Source organism: Peromyscus californicus, unplaced genomic scaffold (genome assembly GCF_007827085.1).
Source record: "Peromyscus californicus insignis strain IS unplaced genomic scaffold, ASM782708v3 Scaffold_16__1_contigs__length_79575227, whole genome shotgun sequence".
In the NCBI taxonomy this organism is placed as follows: domain Eukaryota; kingdom Metazoa; phylum Chordata; class Mammalia; order Rodentia; family Cricetidae; genus Peromyscus; species Peromyscus californicus.
Genome location: NW_026294458.1, coordinates 6,709,321 through 6,727,111, shown reverse-complemented (window position 1 = coordinate 6,727,111; position 17,791 = coordinate 6,709,321). Strand labels below are relative to the sequence as shown.

Genomic DNA, 17,791 nt, shown 5'->3' with positions numbered 1-17,791 from the left:
TGAAAGCTCAACCTATAGCTTAGACTTGTTCTTAAGTAGCTCTTACAACTTAAATTAACCCATTTCTATTAATCTATGGTTTGCCACGTGTTTTTTTTCCTTTCTTTTATTCTGTATGCCCGACTCACTCCCGTGTCTCATGGGCGTCTCCTCTGTGCCTCGATTATCTCCTCCTACTTTCTCTCTGTACCTGGAAGTCCCGTCTAAACCTCCTGCCTAGCTACTGGCCACTTAGCTCTTTATGAAATGAATCATAGCAATACATCTTCACCCAGTGTACAAATGCCCCCACAGCACATCACCCTTGGTTTTTCCATTACTAAGTTTTGTGTAGCTTCTTATTCCAAAAGCCAACATTTACAATGTTGTTAGCTCAGCATGTGACTCCTAATCTGACAGTGTAATCTCTTGACAAATATATGAATCAGCAAGGGAGAGCTAAGCTGTCTTGGAAAAACAGTGTAAAGACTCTGACCATGTTTGTCTCCTAGGGGATAGAGAAAAAAATCGAAGCTTGCTTTTACTCCGTTGAGAGGCTCTGTGCTGAGCACTGACCATAGCATATTCATTTAATGGGTTCAGACGCTTTCCTGATGATGATTACAGCAACATCATACTTCCATTCTAGAGAGAGTGGTGGGTATTGCAGGCCAGTGGAAGCAATGGTATTTCTGATAGCCTCCAGTCAGCGGGTGTGCCATGGGGCATGGGCTGAAGGGGAGATGAAGTATGGACAAGGGCTGTTTTTCTACAGCCCAAACCTCAAACGCATGGTTAGATGGAAGGTTTTGGCTCTCTCTCAAACATAAATTGCTATCATTTGGACTCTGAGATATTGGAATGTCTAGGCCAGTGCTGTGTAGTAGAAATATAGCATGTTTGTAACTTAGAAGTTTCTAGAAGCCACACAAAAAAGTAAAAAGAGACAGATGAAATTAATTTATGAATGTTTTAATTAATCCAATATACCCCAAATTTTATAATTTCCATATATAAAAATTACTGATATATTTAAATTTTTCCTTAGATCTCATTTTTGAAGCATGTGTGTTTTTTTTGTTTTGTTTTTTAACATTTACACACACCTTAAATTAGGCAAGGCTTTTCAGGCACACAGTAACCACATGTGGCTTATGCTTGCCATCCTAGACAGTGCAGGGTTAAGTCACACTAGCAACTTCTGGAGACACAGACAGGAAAGACCACAGGGCAGATTATTTGAAATTCGGATTGTTTTTAAAATTTATGACAGATTAGGGAGTGGAAAAGATGTGGCTGGTATATCCAAGTCATATCTCAGTGAGTCCCACAATTACAGATTAGAACTCAGTGCTGAGAGAATCCAAGTTTGCAGGTATCTGTCTTGTTGACACCTTCCCTAGTGGATAGGAGGCTTGCCACTGTGGAACACTAATAACAATCGATAAGGTGGAGAATGGTGTGTGGGCTGGTGGCCTTCTGGCTTCCAAAATAGGTTTCACTGAGTCGAGGGATTAGCTGCTTCCCACTCTGGTAAGACTCACTGAAAGCAGAGCCTGTGAGGAGTTCCGAGTTACACAAGCTCCAGGAATTACTTCCTAGTCCCTAACTTCCTGTCACCGACACCTGGCCATCCTGACCTTTCAGCTGTTCCAAAAATAGAGAGCGGGGAGGAGGAAGCCAAAGAAGTCAGAGGAAGTGATGTCCTGGATGACTCTGTTGAAGACCTCTTCCCGGGGGATGTCTGCAGATAGGAGGGTGATAAAACCAAATGGCTGACTCTTCATTGGTTTGGGCTCCTGCGTGGGTATACGGCAGCACGGAGCCACAGTGACTCCCAGGGCAGGCCAGGAGAGTCTGTCTTACTTACCCCTCTGTGTGTTTGCACCCAGGGGCACCATGGCCGTCATCTTTATAGTTGCAAGGCAGCAGCTATTTGTTCACTGGGCATGGCAAGCCCTTCTGCGAGGCAAACACTGCAGGCATCTCTTTGCCAGGGGAGTCCGCCTATATATTTAAGCATCATAGGAGGTAGAACCTGCTTGGTTTACATACCTACTTCTCTCTCGAAGTTTGGGAAGTCAAATAGGAAGCAAGACCTTCTGCAAATGTCAGCCCCAGGCTCTGCCAGGGTTTCGCGTTAGGTACTTATTTTCTCAGGATTTTTACCTCCCAGCTTTTAAAGATCGAGAACACATACCCTGCAAACATTCTCTCGAGAAAGCTAAGGGCACATCAATGAGATAAAAAGTCCCATCTCCTTGCTCATCTACAATATGGCAATAAATATGCACAAACGAAAGGTATATGAAAAGAACTATGAAAAAGATATCCTTGGAATATTGCAGGCCAGCCTAGGGCAGGTGGGTAAACATGTTGGCCGCTGAGGGTGATGGTTTTCTGTTTATGCTTCCTTGGAGGGCAATTAGCCTCTTTCCTTCCTACCCCCTTCTCTCCTTGGTTCCCTCCCTCCTTCACGACTTCCTGCCTGCCGCTCACCTTCCTCCTGAAAGAATGCATTAAACCAGGATTCTTGGCTCTTACATTTATGGCCTGGGTATCTAGTTGAGGGGAGGCTGTCTACAGCACAACTGTGTGGAGACAGACAGGCATTGGGAACTGTGTTCCTTCCAGCCAGAGCTGGGTTAAGAGAGCGAAGGTGTGTTGAAGGTTCTGAAGGTAGGCATGCTTGTAACCTGCCAACCGGAAGCTCCAGGGCAGCCTAGCCCATCCCGGTGCTCAGTAATCAGTTCTGGCTGGCTGCTTTCACGGTGCCAGTGTCCTCTCTTTCCTCATGTCCCTCTCTTTTATTACTTCAATTCTAATGTCTCTGTGCCAGACCCACTTCCTTTGTACATTCTGCTCTGTGCTGTCTCCCTCTTTGAGGCCTTAGTCAGGAACATCAGCATCAGAATGCTTCCAGGGGCTCGTTAAACATGCAGAAACACGGACCTCGCTGAGAGCCACAGAGTCAAATTACAAGTCAGACTCTGGTGCAGGGCGGGATTTCCCTTTAAAGATGGGTGCTGCAGAGCCGGCTCCCGCTGGATTTGGAGACCTTCCCTCACTCCTGTTGCCTGTAGCTGTGTGAAGATGGAGGGGGCTGTGCCGAGGCTGCAGCTAGCTCCACTACACACTGGCTTGGACTCACACAAATGCAACAACCACATCGGGCAACAGGATAATCCGGCAGTGGGAGAATCAGGCTGGGTACTACAGGTGCACCAATCAACACCAGCAAGGTGCATGATGATTATGGCAGGGAAGAGATGCGAGGTTTGGTAAGATTGATGCTGGGATGCCCATACTCTGGGAGCCTGGCAGAGGCAAGGGCACCCGCCTGTCTGGAGCTGAAGATATCTGGGCAGAGAAGGAGAGGGATCTGAGTATAAGAAAGGTGTGTGTGTGTGTGTGTGTGTGTGTGTGTGTGTGTGTGTGTGTGTGTGACTGTACCTTACCTGAAGATGGCCCTGAAAGAGGGCTTGGGAAAGTGTCCCTCTACCACAAGTGGGGAATCTGGGGTTTGGGGAGAGGCATAATCCAGTTAAGACGTAGGAACTCTTAGTGCATCACCTCCACACTCACATCGTCTTACCCTGGACCCACAATGCCTTGCCTGCTTCAGTCATAGTAAAGGGTGCTGGAGTAAGAGTGAGAAGGTGAAGGCAAATGCCTTCATCTAAGCCTGTTTCTTCACTCAGAAAATGGAAGAAACGGTGTTCTACCATGCGTCAGAAGAACAGAGACCAACAACACAGAAAACCACCGCAATGTGGGAACACTTCACTCCTTTTGTAAACGTGAGCTACGGTTATTTTTTAGTCCCCTTCTCTCCCGTTGTTTTAGCAACTAAAACTAAAAAGCAAAACTTCTTCCTTAAACCTGATATCCCCTTGAGCTATCTATTAGGCCCCATCTCCATCCCCACCCCCATGATCACCAACAGTCTCAAAAGAGGCACAAGAAAAAACAAGCGTAGGTATCTGGCACCAGACGATGGCCTGGAGGGTCTCATGTGCACATGACATTGGCCAAAACAATCCCAAAGACCAGGAGGCAGAAAGGAAGGATGCTCAGACTGAAGGCTGACTGGAGATGGGTGGGGGTGCTGGGAGGAACCCTAAGACTTCAGGAAAACAGTATTAAGGAGTGTCGTGAAGGCTGGAATGCATGAGCCCACCACATACAGAGCACACAGCCTGAGGACCAGAGGGAGAACCCTCCTACGGGTGGATGAAGCACTTTGGAGTGTGTGTGGTAGGGCTGGGAGGAGGGGTGTGAGCAGGAGGGAAGGAGTCTGAGTGTTGTCTACCAAGCCCGGTGGATGCCTGTGGTCATTCCTCAGATCAGAATTCTCAAATCCTCACACTCCCACAAGGGATTCTTCCTGACTTTAATTCTTGGTATTTGTTTCCTTTAATTGTTTCATATTATCTGAAGGATAGACACATTTTAAGAAAAATTCCAGTCTTTTCTTCTGTTAGTTAAAAGTCTAGGGGTAAGAATTTCTTCTACAGTCAAGGGGCAGATTGGCCATGGTCAGGGTGACCACAGCTATGTCAGATTTGAGGATGCTCAGACTCAAGTCAGGGCTGGGGACAAACAGAACAGGTAAGGAACAGGGGCCCAGAGGGTCAATAGACACTTTTTGGTCATTCAGAAAAAGCAATCAATGACCCACTTACCACACCAATGGAGAAGTAGTTGTTCATGATGTTGTATGGGACCTGGTCTCCATTCCCCATCTCTTCCCTGGGGATGACCTCTAGACACCAACGGTCCAGCATCACCAAGGGGCTCTGTTCAATTTCCTTCAGGATCTTCGTCAAGCTGCCCCCTTCGTAACCTGTGGACAAGGGCACGGAGTGTACCACCAGGGCAAAGAGGCGAAGTTGTTGCTTATGCAGGGCAAGAGACTCTTTAGGCATTTGTGACTAGAAGACTTCTGGGTGTCTTTGGGCTGGAGACACTTATGTTCTCTGAGTCAGGGAGAAGGGGAGGGCAGTAGGGAGTAACTAACAAGAGTTTGAGTGGGTGGTGAGTCGAAAGCCCGAGAGCAACGGATGGAATAGGTGTTAGCTAGAGGCAGGCACGGCTCTGGAGCTGAAGCAAGCCGTAGAGAAAGGGTGACCTGATGAATGAAGTTATGTCATTTGCAGGAAATGGATAGAACTAAGGATTATCATGTTAAGTGAAATAATCTAGACCTATTTAGATCTACATTTTAGAAAAGGTATTGTTTTCTTTCATATGTAGAATAGAGATCAAACACGTGTTTACATATATCTCAATATGTATCTATCGTCCACCCATCTCCCCATCTGTTATCTATCTGTCCATCCATCCATCTATATATCTACCTATCATCCACCTACCCACCCACCTGACTTGAAGGCAGAAGGTGGACTATTGGAAAAGGAAGTGGGTAATAGGATGTGGAGCAGGAGAAGGTATTAGTCTTAGATAAGATGAAAGAAGAGGATAAACATATATGAGAAAGGCTTAACAAAATGTATTATTTTATACAGCAAATATACCACTAGTTGGAAGAAAGAAAAAGGAAGGAGAGAAGGAAAGGAGGGAGGGGGAGACTGGTCAGCTGCAGGGCTGGGAAGTTGTGTGGAAGACAGTGGATCTGCCCCAAGATTGTATTGTATGGTGATAGGGCATCCTGGTGCGATGACTTCTTCTGTCTCATCCTCCACAAAAGAGCCCGGGTACCGGTGTCCTGGCCTGGTCTGGTATTGCTCCCTTAATGGATCCACCCCTTCCCCCGGTGGAGCTGGGCTTTGTGCTCTGCCACAAGCCGCATGCCCAGCTGCATTAGCTGCCTTGACCCTTGCTCTAAAAGCCGTCACCACTCCGTGTTCCACTTAGGGGAATTTCAAAATGAAAGCCCATAGCCCCGGGGGCCTGATAATCCAGATGTCCCTAGTGTCTCATGAGTAATTGGTGATGCGGTATTTCAGTCTGCATTCTGAATCCATGTATTGGGCGAGCAGACAGGAGGGGCTGGAAGAGATTTGTCTTTATCCTATAGTTGGCCATGTCCTGCTGGAGGAGGCGGGCTCTCAGCTGATGGCTTCAGGACTATAGTCAAACCTGAAGAGCCTAAGCAGGATCCTGGAACCCAGAGGAGGGGGCTCCTGTTCCAGACCCAGCATGGAATGGCAGGATCATGGATCAGAAATGACTGTTGTTGACTACCATCTTGTGGGAACTGACCCGTAAAAGGTAAGTCTGCCTAGCTCTGCACAGCACCCCCCACCCCAGCCGCGCTCCCCCCACCCCCCACCCCTGCTGAAAATCCAAATGCTTGGCTCCAGTGTGACATCAGAGGCATGCAGACTCACCTCCTCCCCAGCGGAGACATCTTGCCAGGTCATTCCCTGTTCCAAGAGGCAGGACAGCCACTGGTGGATGTTTTGTGAAGTTGGCCTTATCTGCAACCCACATGTAGGAACAGACATGCCTCGTGGTTACAGATGGCTGCATTAGTTTATAATCCCCACCTGTTGCTTGCCTCCTCCTGCCCCGCCCCCCACTGTAATCACCAAATCCTTCTGCAATGGAGAACACACCACTTGCTGAGGCCATCCACAATATTTGCAACGTGTTAGTCGCTACAAGTTTGCTGAAGTTGCCCATCAATTCTTCATATTGAGCTAAATCGTTCTCCCTGTAATTTGCACCGATTTATCCTCAACATGTCCCAATTCTGTTCTTCAAGGTGACAACACATGTGGCCAGAGCATTGGCTCATGTGATTTTAATACTCAATGGTGACCAACATTTGTTTCCATTTATTGCCCACAGCCACCTAGCAAAGGCGGAGGTTTATGGAGGAGAAGCGATTCCAGAGCCTGGATCCAAACTCAGATCTGTGGCTTTCAAGGCCATTCTGCTGTCTTCAGGGGCTAGGCAGGGCAGAGTGAAGGAGGTGTGCCTGGCGGTGGGGGATGGTGGGGTCTCTGGAAAACTGACAAAGCTCACTGAAAGCCATTTATATTTTAATGCTTTGAGAAACAACACCGTGCTAAAGCAGGGGAGCCTCCAGGTGTTACCTGACACCCACATACCCAGTTTATTATCTCATGACTCCTGTCGCTTTTTTCCCTTCATGATTGCGCAGGAGCATTACCAGAACAGAGAAAAATTGCAGTCAACCGTGCTTTCGTCTGCCTGTAGTCTTCAGCATGTTGGCAGGGCAGGAAAGGTTGGAGGGGGAGGTACAGGTACCGGTTGGTTTTTGAAGGGGGCATGTACACAGACCCTGCCCTACAAGGTGCTCAGCACATTAGCCATGAGTAGGGGTTAGGGAGGGCTGCGGGGATCAGTGCGGGGAGCTCAAACTGGGGCTTCCCTGGCAGCGCAGAGTTCACAGGCAGGACCAGTTGCCTGACCTGTGCCCGACGTGGCTGATCTTGGGGCTGAGATGACCACTGATGGGCTGAGGTGGAAAATGGAGTGATGCCATGAACTCTGATTGTTCCTGACATGTGACTGGAGTCTCCCATCATCCGGAGGGCACCTGTTTCTTTATGTCTGTCCCTTCTCCTGTGGTTGACACCTTGACGGGTTAGCCGTCCTTACAGCACTGAGCCCAGAGATCTGCATGCCATCCTAACTTTCCCTTTTTCCTCAACCCCATTCACCGGCACAGCACTGCCTAGGAGCCGTCTCCAGAAGAGATTTCCCAACCACCTCCTCTCTCCATCCCCACGGAGACAATGAGTGAGTGCGGGGCTGATTCCTCTACACTGCTCTGGTTCCACAGCCTCCTTTTCTCTTCCCACCTCCAAGTCCACCCTCCCAGCGTGTTCTCCACATTCTGCCCGGGAGGGCAATGCCTGGGCCCAGACCCTGTATGTTCGTGCTCTGCTTTACCAGTGTTGCGGCTTCCTCAGCATACTTAGGCCTCAGGATCGAGGCTTTGCCTTTCCTCCCAGCCTTCACTTTCGGCACACTTGGCTTCCCAACCTACCAGGAAACCTTCCCAAAGTGTTCTCAGTCCTAACACTCCTGCTTCTCAGCACAGAAGCCGCCTCTTGTCACCTGGGTCTGCACCTGGTGACTCTTCTATGCTTCTGGAGCCTCAGGGGTGGTGACCGTAGCATATTCTCTTGTAACTGCTCACTGGTTTGTTCCCCGAATGGACTGTAACTTCCGGGGAGAGTGTGTTTCATTTGCCATGGCATCTCTACTTGGATCCACTGAGACCTGCCATATGCCAGAGGTGGTGGGAGGTGGCCCTGGCCAGGCGGTCATGGTGCCGACAGTCTGCAGCGGAGACAAGGCTCACCGAGGTCTTTGCACACATAATGTACGATTGCACCTTTTTACTGGAAAGGGAAGGGGACTGGTCCTGTTACAAGGTGACTGTGGCTGGCTGGTGTGTAGGAGAGCCCCCCGACCCCCCAAAGAAGCTATCCTTCGGTTGAGGCTGGGGAGCACTCTAGACGGGAGGACCATTTGGACAAGGCTCTGTGTGGGGAGAAAGACTGCCACATTTGAGGGTCTGAGAGCAGGGCTGGGTAGCTGGAACCCTCGCCCCCCGAAAAGGAGAGAAGGGAGAGCAATGACTCAGCTGCCTCAGCCCGGCAGGTCATTAGAAGAGTCTCTATCATTTTCTGAGGAACCATAGGAAGCTTTGGGTGTCTTATGCACACCACAAACCCGCTGGTGTTAGGCAGAGCGTTATGGTTGTAGCTGGGAGGTGGGAGGAGAATCTCAGTGGGGTGGTGGAGATCACGGCGCAAGCGCTCAAATGCCGAGCGGAGAAAGGAGCACACTACACAGTTACCTCTTTCCTCCCTGTTTCTCTTTGAACCACTAACCTGGAGAAAAAGCACAATATCCCTTTTATCTCACATCTCTCTCTTTTCCGAGCTCTATCTGTCTCCGATGTTCTCTGCAGCGGAACTGTGTGTGGTGTTTCTCCAAGGGCTGTTTCTTCCTCTCAATGAGTGGGACTAAGGGGACTGCAGCCATGAGCTAGCTGCCTCTCCTCCTAGCTGCTGGGTGCGAGAGTCTTTCCTCCTCCCACAAACTTCAGAGCCCACAGTGGCAGCAGAGTGCTGTTGGGGGGTGGGGGGGGGAGGAGGTGTGTATGATGTGTGTATATGTATATATCTGGGGTGTGTGTGTGTGTGTGATGTATATGTGTCTGATGTGTGTGTGAGCGATGTGTATGAGGTTTATGTGTATGGTGTGTGTGTGTATGTATATATCTGGCGTGTGTGTGTAATAGATATATATATGTCTGATGTGTGTGAGCAATGTGTATGTGTATGTGTATGACGTGTATGTGTGAGTGATGTGTATATGTATGTGTATAATGTGTATGTGTGTATGTATATATCTGGTGTGTGTGTGTGTGTGTGTATGTGTGTGTGTATGTGTATGTGTGTATGTGTGTATGTATATATCTGTGTGTATGTGTATGTGTGTATGTGTGTATGTATATATCTGGTGTGTGTGTGTGTATGTGTGTATGTATATATCTGGTGTGTGTGTGTGTGTGTGTGTGTGCATGCGAACCAAAGCCTGGCTGTAGGGGAGCAGCAGGTAGCTGGTGTGCCTTCTCCCCTCCCACTCTGGAGGCCTCACCTTCCCTGCCTGACTTGGCTGGGGTCTAACTCTGGCCAACCTTGATTCTTCTCATCCTTTTACCAACTGTGTCCAGATGTCAGCAGACCTTGCTGCCTCTGTCCCCTAAAGACATACACTGCACCCTCCTCACATCTTCCTGTTTCCGCTGTGGCCCAGCCCCGGTCACCTCTCACTTGGGTCACCGTGGGAGCCTCCTGACTGGTTTCCTTGTTTCTGCTCTGTCTCTTAGCCTGCCACGTTCCTTCTTTGCTTAAAACCACCTGATGTCTTGGGACTGTTCCACTCTAAAAGCCATGTTCTACCTAACACTTTACCTACCCATGTGACCCAGACCCTCACTCATTCCCTCTGCTTCAACCTCTCTGTAAGGCTTCCTGTGTGTACTCTGCTCTTGGCCACGCTGGTCTGCCTTCAGCAACCCAACCTGTTCCTACCTTAGGGCCTTGGCCCTTGCTGTTTCTTTTGTCTGGACTGTCCTCTTAGACACCCACACAGCTCCATTCTCCAGTTCTTGCAAATAGCATCCCTTCGTACCCTGTGAGGTCTTTCCTGATTATTCCTAGATTGGAACCCCACTCCACTCCTAGACTTCCTTTGTTCCTCCCTTCTTATATTTTTACTGCCCTCTGGTGCTCTGTATCTTTCACTTATTTCTTTGTTACCTGGTTCTTGCCTCTAGAAACAGGCTCTGCTAGGACAGTAATTTAGCCTCTTCGTTCATTGGTGGCATCTCTAGTGACTCCAAGAGGACTTGGCTCATAGGGATTTGAGGCAGCATTTGTGTGATGCCTGATGGAAGGCGTGGAGCAGCCCTGGGTTCGTGGCTTGGGTCCTGCCCCTCTGACTCTGATGCCCTCCCACCCCAGTGCCTCTGTTGGCAGCTTTCCTGTCTTTCTGTTCTCTACTGCAGAATTTACCTGGGTTCTGCTTGGGTTTGGTCTTGATTATACACCATCCCCCAAGTTCACAGATAATCTCCATCACTTTCTGGATTGGGGCAGGGCTAGGCTAGACCTCAGGCTCCACCCCTCCAGCTTGCTCCCCTGCCTTTTCCAGGTAGGACACAGCCCAGCGTGGTCTTTCTCTGCTTGCACTGATCTGCATTTTCCAGATACATTTTCTGGACTCGTGCTCCAGGCATTCATCTCCAGCTGATTTGCCGTGGACTATGACCCATGCTTACTTAGCTCCTTGGCCTTTACTCATCACGTGGCTCTGTCTGGATCTCTAGTCCTGCTTCAGATATATCTTGTTTTGCTACTGCCCAGCTCTGTCTGTGGCAGATTTTTTTTTTTTTAAAGACAAAGCTTACAATAAAACTTTCCAGTACCCCTCCCCCAATATAATCAAGTATGACTACATGAAGGGGTGGGCACCCGGATAGATAAAGAATGGATGGCTTCATTCCTTCTTTAGTTCATTGCTTTCTGCTGACTTTAAATTTATCCACCATAAATAAGTAAAGGCCTTCCTGGCCATCCTTACCAATGCAATCCAAAATCCAGCCAACTGTCCCGTCTCCGCCACAGGCAAGAACACGGAAGTCTGGGGTATCATGGAAAAAGTTCAATCTGCAGAGAAGAAAGACCACAGGGATCTCGTCATTAGGTTGGGACTAACATTTGATTTGTGTGTGTGTGTGTGTGTGTGTGTGTGTGGTGTGGTGTCAGGGATGGAACCTTAGCTTCCAGCATATGAAACAAACTGTCAGTGAGCTACATTCCAGCCTTAACACTTGGTGCATCTGAGTCAGTGTCTCCACGCTCCCTGGAACTGGGGAAAGCTCTTGATTCTTTCGGGGTTGCGTCACTTACCATTCTGAATCCAGAATTTCCTATGCAGTGCTACTGAGTATGGAGAAAAATCAATGGTAGGATGTTGTGTGTGTGTGTGTGTGTGTGTGTGTGTGTGTGTGTGTGTGTGCATGCACCAACATCCTAATAGAAAGAGAATCTGATCCAGCATTCAACATAAATAGAAAACATTTTTGAGAATTTCTCAACTATTTGAGGAATTCAGTTTTTACATTTTGGCACCAATTTAGATAATCCCTAATATTTTGATTCCTCTCAGGCTCTCCTGGCTGCTGTCTTTATAACCACTTCTTTAAGAGAGAAGCACTTAATTATCTGGGTCTTCATTTTCTCTTCTGTGGGCCCCCTGCCAAGGGGAACAAGACCCCATTTTTCCCAGGAGCCTGAGTCCTATAGAGCAGGATCTGGGGCCCACGGACCTCCGACGGGTCTGTGGCTAGAATTCAGTGTCATGAAAACATTGCATTAATATCTTCTCTAATCTCGAATGGAAACTTAGCATTTCTTTCCATTATGAATGTAGGCAACAGACCGCAGAGGCTTCGACAGCACCTGTGATCGTCAAGGTGAGCATCACAGCTATTCCAATGCCTCCTTACAGCTGAACCGTAGGTTGAACGCTGTCATTTCTGTAGCTTGTGGCTTTCGGCTCACAGTCACTATTTAACCCAGCTATGGATATTGCTGTTTCATATGTTGACAGAACATGTTCATTTACATACCACAAGTTTGTCTTTTAGTTTTTGATAACTACTTCTCAACATAATTAGTTTCCTTGGAAATACCGTATTATTTCATATTCTGCATTAGAAAATTCTGTTTAGTCCACCAGATTGCAGCAGGAGTTCCTGGCAGAAGGTGTCAAGAAGCGCTGCCTTAGAGAAAATGGGACACGTGGACACCTGGGGGTACAATTTAGGGACCTCAAGGCCTGCACATCTCTCTTCCCAGCCAGGGGGTTCTTAGAAGAGCACCAATGCCAATGTTGGCAAGTCATTATCCTCCCTCACTTTCCTTGCAGACCCCTGCTGTCTTCAGGCAGTACATTCTAAATGGAGGCTCCCTTCAGCGGGACAGCCCGTCTGCCCACACATGAACACGCACACTGAAGACACCCTGGAGTCAGCAGCCCTCAAGCTTGTCGTTCACAGGAAGAAAGACTGAAGGCTGAGAAGCCTGTGTTATTGAAATACCCACCAAGAGAGGGACCGAAAAGGCACTTGATGTTTTAGCACACTGCAGTGCTATCCAGCAGTCCCTGGCAGACACGTGACCGTGACACCAACTGCAGGAGCCTGACTGACTTCTGAGTAAGTTTCACAGATAGGTGAATGTGCACCTGTGTGTCTTTCTCCTTTTAACTGGGTCTTATGCTCCCACTTCTATAAGTAACCCCTGTGTCAAACAACCAAAAGACAGGGACAGGTTCCATTTATAGGCATCTTCCTCCAGCCCCTGGGAGGGAACCTCACTGAATCTAGAGTAGAAATGCAGGTCAGGCAGTGTGAAAGCCTGGACCAGCAGATGGCGCCAGAGCACCAGCTCTGACTGGGTGGATGCCTTCACGCCCACTGAGGTGACAATTTCTGATGAAGAGGACAAGCGCTGCCCACCAGACCTTCAGTCAAGCCACAGAGGCCCTGCCCCCTCTAGGGAGCAGGCAGGTGGGGGAAGGATCAGGGCTGTGTAATCACTACAAAATTGGATGATTCAGGAAAAGAATGGTTTTGTTGACTGAAATGCGCCCATGGCAGAACACATGGCCGACTCTGGGTCACTGTGTCAATCTGCAGAGAGACGCTAACAGCCTTGCAAATAAGTTCAAATAAGCCACCAGCCGGACCTCCCTGCCAGTCCAGTGACTGGCTCGTAGATTTCCCTCTGACATCAACACCTCCTCCAGTGACATGGAGCATGGGGCCACTTCCCAAGCAATAACCAGGGCCAAGGGACAGCAGATGGTAGGCAGAAAAAGTCAAGAGTCAGAGCTTTAAAAGGCGACAAAGGAGGGCGTTTTCTTCAGAGACCAAAGCAGGCCAGAGAGAAGACTGATGTGCATACCCTGGAGTAGGCCCCCCGTTGTCCAGGTTGAAAACTTGTTTGGGGTTGAGCAGGTAGTGGAACTTCCGAAGAATCCTGTGGGGGAAAGAAAGGAGTGACAGAGAAGGACAATGGTACCACAGAAGTCACCCTGGGGGCGAATACCGTGGGACCCATCTGTGGTGAGATCCAGCAGGCGCTTAAACCTAAGAGGGGGAATGTTGCATATACACCCGATATCCCAGTGCACCTGGCATCCCCACATCCTTACCTCTGGCCCAAAGCTGCCCCACCATCTGACTCTAGCCCCACCCCAGGAACTGCTTATTGTAGCAGCGATGACGGAGGAACCCAGAACACAGGGCTGTTGTTCCCATGCTCCCTCCCCATTAGAGACCTCTGGATATTATGTGGTTTGGGTAGGTGAGTCTGCCCTTTGCAGACTGTCCAGACGTGCTGGGGGGCCTGAGGGAGAGGTCTGGTATCCTCATAAGAGTACATGCAGGAGGAGGTGGGGCCGGGAGACTGCGAGCAATGACTATATCTGGCCTCGGTTTCTGGGCTCTAGCTTGGGACCTCTAGGTCAGTTTAGGAGACATGTTGCCTCTTGGGCCGAGGTGGGGTCCTCACAGTACTTGCTTGAGCCCTACCTAATGTTATTTCTCTAAACCTGGATTCCTGCTGTCCATCCATCTGCTCATTTCCCAGACTGTGCAGGCCTGGGAGACAGAGGGTTCTGCCGGTACCCATTTCTCCTCCTACTCTGCTGAGCTTACCCCAGCTTCGCCCAAACCCTGCATTTCCCTCACTGTTAAGGTGGGGTTCGGGATAGGCTGGGAGGCCCTAATCAGGTGAGTCTCACCAAGTCTTTTAAACCAAGAAAAGACTTGGGGCGGGGCAGGAAGGAACAGACCCCTCAGAACTTGACTCTGGCAGCCTTTACAGGGGCTCATGTGGTAGGTCCCCTGCTAAGCACTAGGTCTATTCTAATCCTTAAGGTAACCCTGTGAGAGGTGATATCACTGCCATCTATGTCACAGAGGAGGAAACTGAGGCATGGGGAATTAACACACCTGGGTCACTTGATGAAGTGGCAAGTGGCCATGAGCCCAGGTTTCCTTGACCACACAGTCTACTTTGTTGGGGTTGAGGGGGAAGAAGGGGTTCAGGATGGGCTGTTTTAGCATTTCTATTTTGTTGTTTTTATTTTTCGAGACAGGGTCTCTCTATGTAGCCCTGGCTCTCCTGGAACTCGATTTGTAGACCAGGCTGGCCTCGAACTCAAAGAGATCTGCCTGCCTCCTGCCTCGTGAGTGCTGAGATTAAAGATGTGTGCCACTACACCCGGCTGCCTTTCTATTTTGGAACAAAAGAGGACATACCTTTCTCCTTGTCTCCCTCCACTTTTGGGGTTCACCAAGACCAGCAGGGGGTGAGTTCCTGGGCTAGGGATGATCTTATACTTAAAAATGAGAAGAAAAAGAAATGAGCATTATTCAGCAGTAGGATGATGTTGAGAGAGTGTTGGAAGGTGGATGGGAAGCCGGCCCAGGCAGGGAAGGCGGGGGGGGGGGGGGGGGGCGCTATTTGTCTGCTGGCTGAGCTTTCTGAGGGAGAAAAACAGCTGTTCCCAGCTTGAGAGACTTTTAAGGGGGGTTAATGGCAATGAGAGTTGAAGCTTGGCGTCAGAGATAGGGCAGTGGCACCAGCTTCAAATTATGTAATTGTGTGGCAGTATGCCCATGGCCACAGGTCAAAATCTGTGAGGGACATGGTGAAACAGACTGGGGGTACATCCACCAAGTCACGTGCACCACAAGCACTCGGGCCCCAGCACCTTCCAAATCCACATATCCTGACCCAGTTTTCCTCCTAAGCTCACATTTCTCACTATCCAGTGGATGCCTCACCATTGGTACCACACCATCATGCCCAGACAGACTGTGTTTTGCATAAAGCTGGTCCTCCCGACTGGTGTCCTGCTCCTGTTAAAGGTGTGGTTACTCAACTGGGCATCCAGGGGGAGAGCCTGGCCTTCCAAGTCCTTCCCTAGAATTTCCCTGGCTGCCATCATGGTTCCCATGCTGTTGAGGACTTTCCTACCCGAAACTGTATGCTCCACACCCCCAGCCCAGTTCCTTTCTGGGAGACCATATCAAACATGCTGCCCCTACTAACACACCTGTAATGACACCCCGTTGCTCTCAGGATCAAATCCAAATCTCTAAGCCTGGCATCAAGACCTTCTCAGCCTTGCCCCTTTCTTCTGCTCTCTCCTCATTCCTCCCGTCCTCCCAGCGACAGGCCCTGAAGCCTGCTGCCTGCCTCCAGTGAGTGTGTCTAACTAGGCCCATGCTCACACGCCTTTGCTCTTGTCCCACGGCTTGAAATACTCTCTTCTTGGTAACCTCTTAAAGAAATCCAGAATAACCCAGGACTCAGTTCTGGAGTCCTTGTCTCTGGGACATTGCCCTCAGCCACTCCAACTAAAACTACTGCGACGTGAAATGTGCAGCATCCCCTGGAGTCTTTATATTTGTCTCTTTGCATTTATTTTTGTCTTTCATTTTCTGGAAAAATCTCAAGCCATCAAGTAGATCAGAAAAGATGAGGAGCAGAGTGGAGCTTCCACGGGCCCCACAGTGCCTGACAGGAGTGCACCCTTGGTCAATTTTTTGTGGATTCAGCTGAATGATATTCCCACATAGAGATACAGCTTGGCTTCGTGTTCAATATTTAATGCCTGCATTTGTTAGTTTTAAACTTCACAGCCATCTATCACAACATGACAGGTTTGCAAAGTGCAATTATTATTGTTTATGATTTCAAAGAGTTCTCTTGTCTTCTAGGGTAATTGCGTGATACTCAGAAGCCTCTTGGAGCCAGGGGAGTAAGCCCTTAAGTCTGGGGGGTGATATTCAAAGTACTTGATAGCCCATACTACATGGGACCTACCAGTCAAATTGATGTCAGTGAAAACTTATGTCTCTTGCCCTCAGTGTGTGTGTGTGTGTGTGTGTGTGTGTGTGTGTGTGTGTGTGTGTGTGTGTGTGTGTGTGTATTTTCTTTTAGGTGCCTAGAGCTTTCTTTTCTAGGTGTCCAGACCCCTTCCTTTATGGTGGCTAGACTTTTTTCTTGGTATCTAGAGCCTTCTCTTTTGAGTGTCTAGAGCATTCTTGTCTATTGATCATTTTATTTTGCACCTTCAATTTCAGTTTATCTTGTAATTTCAAAATGCAGGATCTCCATGGTCTCAGTCTACAGCACTGGGGGAAGCAGGCAGTTGCAGGACATGCTAAACCCGCTCTTTAAACAAGGATACGGAAGCTCGGAGGCATAGGATAAGAGCCCATTCTTCTACTTCCTGTTCTGACATTCTTTGTACCTCATCTGGCTGCCTTCTCTGCATTCCTCAGGACTCCATGGAGGACACACAAAAAATATTTGTTGGTGATGCTTAGTGAAAATTGAGGTCTTAAATACACACTTAAGGATCGAGAGCCTTTGGATCTGGTTCACTTTGTTTTGGTAGACCGTGTTCTAGAGCTAGGTGGACAGCTACAGAAAACCCATTGTCCAATTTTACCCCACACTTTTGTTACTGTTTAGGAGATTGCATGTTGTAGTTTCATGTAAACTTCTCTCTCTCTTTTTTTTAAAAAATTATTTATTTATTATGTATACAGTGTTCTGCCTGCATATACACCTACACACCAGAAGAGGGCACCAGATCTCATTACAGATGGTTGTGAGCCACCATGTGGTTGCTGGGAATTGAACTCAGGACCTCTAGAAGAGCAGGCAGTGCTCTTAACCACTGAGCCACCTCTCCAGTGTAAACTTCTCTTAAGGAGGTGACAAAGTCAACTAGACCATCAATGGCATCAGCCAGTCACCTTGCTCACCACTTGTCTATAGGGTGGCAGTCAAAGGTTAACCCCAGAGGCCCGGGTACATGACCTCTTGTGTGACAGAATTAGTGGGCTAAGAAAGCAAATGCTGAGACACATTTCCTCAGACCCCAAGCTGCTCTCTCCCTGCCCCAGCCCTTGGACCCACTTAGACTGAGCGGTCGGACTGCCCATTCATGAGGTACCTGTGTTACAAGTTCACCCTTGGAGGCCACGCTGCTGTCCGACTTTCCTCCTTGCCTGTCCTGTGAGAGAGAGAACACAAGCAGCCTCTGAGAGGGAAAGAGCCTACTACAGGGGCAGCAGCAGATCACAGCGCTCCCAGAAACGGCGCTCAGCAACAGAGAGCTCAGACAGGAAACCGTGAGGTTTTCAAAGCGGGACTCTGGATCTCAGCAAAGTTGCTCTAGGCTTCTGCGGGCCCCTGGGAGGACT

The 17,791-nt window shown here is 48.8% G+C and overlaps 2 protein-coding genes across 59 annotated transcripts in view; one reads left to right on the top strand and one right to left on the bottom strand.

Moving 5' to 3' along the window:
- The window catches only part of Dgkg (diacylglycerol kinase gamma), a 226,611-nt gene that overhangs the window by 105,846 nt on the left and 102,974 nt on the right, over window positions 1-17,791 (bottom strand). For all 9 annotated transcript variants that reach the window (XM_052740211.1, XM_052740208.1, XM_052740206.1 and 6 more), the window contains 6 exons: window positions 17,542-17,601; window positions 14,828-14,907; window positions 13,467-13,541; window positions 11,077-11,162; window positions 6,333-6,422; window positions 4,665-4,825 (listed from right to left, as the gene is read on the bottom strand). In XM_052740211.1, the coding sequence (XP_052596171.1) occupies window positions 4,665-4,825; window positions 6,333-6,422; window positions 11,077-11,162; window positions 13,467-13,541; window positions 14,828-14,907; window positions 17,542-17,601 (552 nt within the window). The remainder of the gene's footprint in view (window positions 1-4,664; window positions 4,826-6,332; window positions 6,423-11,076; window positions 11,163-13,466; window positions 13,542-14,827; window positions 14,908-17,541; window positions 17,602-17,791) is intronic.
- LOC128111813 (uncharacterized) overlaps window positions 1-17,791 on the top strand; it is a 111,473-nt gene that overhangs the window by 54,655 nt on the left and 39,027 nt on the right. For 34 of the 50 annotated variants that reach the window (XR_008218715.1, XR_008218744.1, XR_008218743.1 and 31 more), the window contains 4 exons: window positions 3,681-3,779; window positions 6,020-6,213; window positions 11,929-11,971; window positions 12,427-12,715. The exons of 5 other annotated variants lie outside the window; for them this stretch is intronic. Coding sequence is in view for 1 of the 45 variants with exons in the window: in XM_052740223.1 (XP_052596183.1) it covers window positions 6,020-6,182 (163 nt within the window). In the remaining 44 variants the exon portion in view is untranslated. Of the gene's footprint in view, window positions 1-3,680; window positions 3,780-6,019; window positions 6,214-6,795; window positions 6,920-11,928; window positions 11,972-12,426; window positions 12,716-16,294; window positions 16,946-17,791 lie in introns of those variants that run through there. 11 more of the 50 variants (XR_008218753.1, XR_008218746.1, XM_052740223.1 and 8 more) reach the window with 8 other exon arrangements.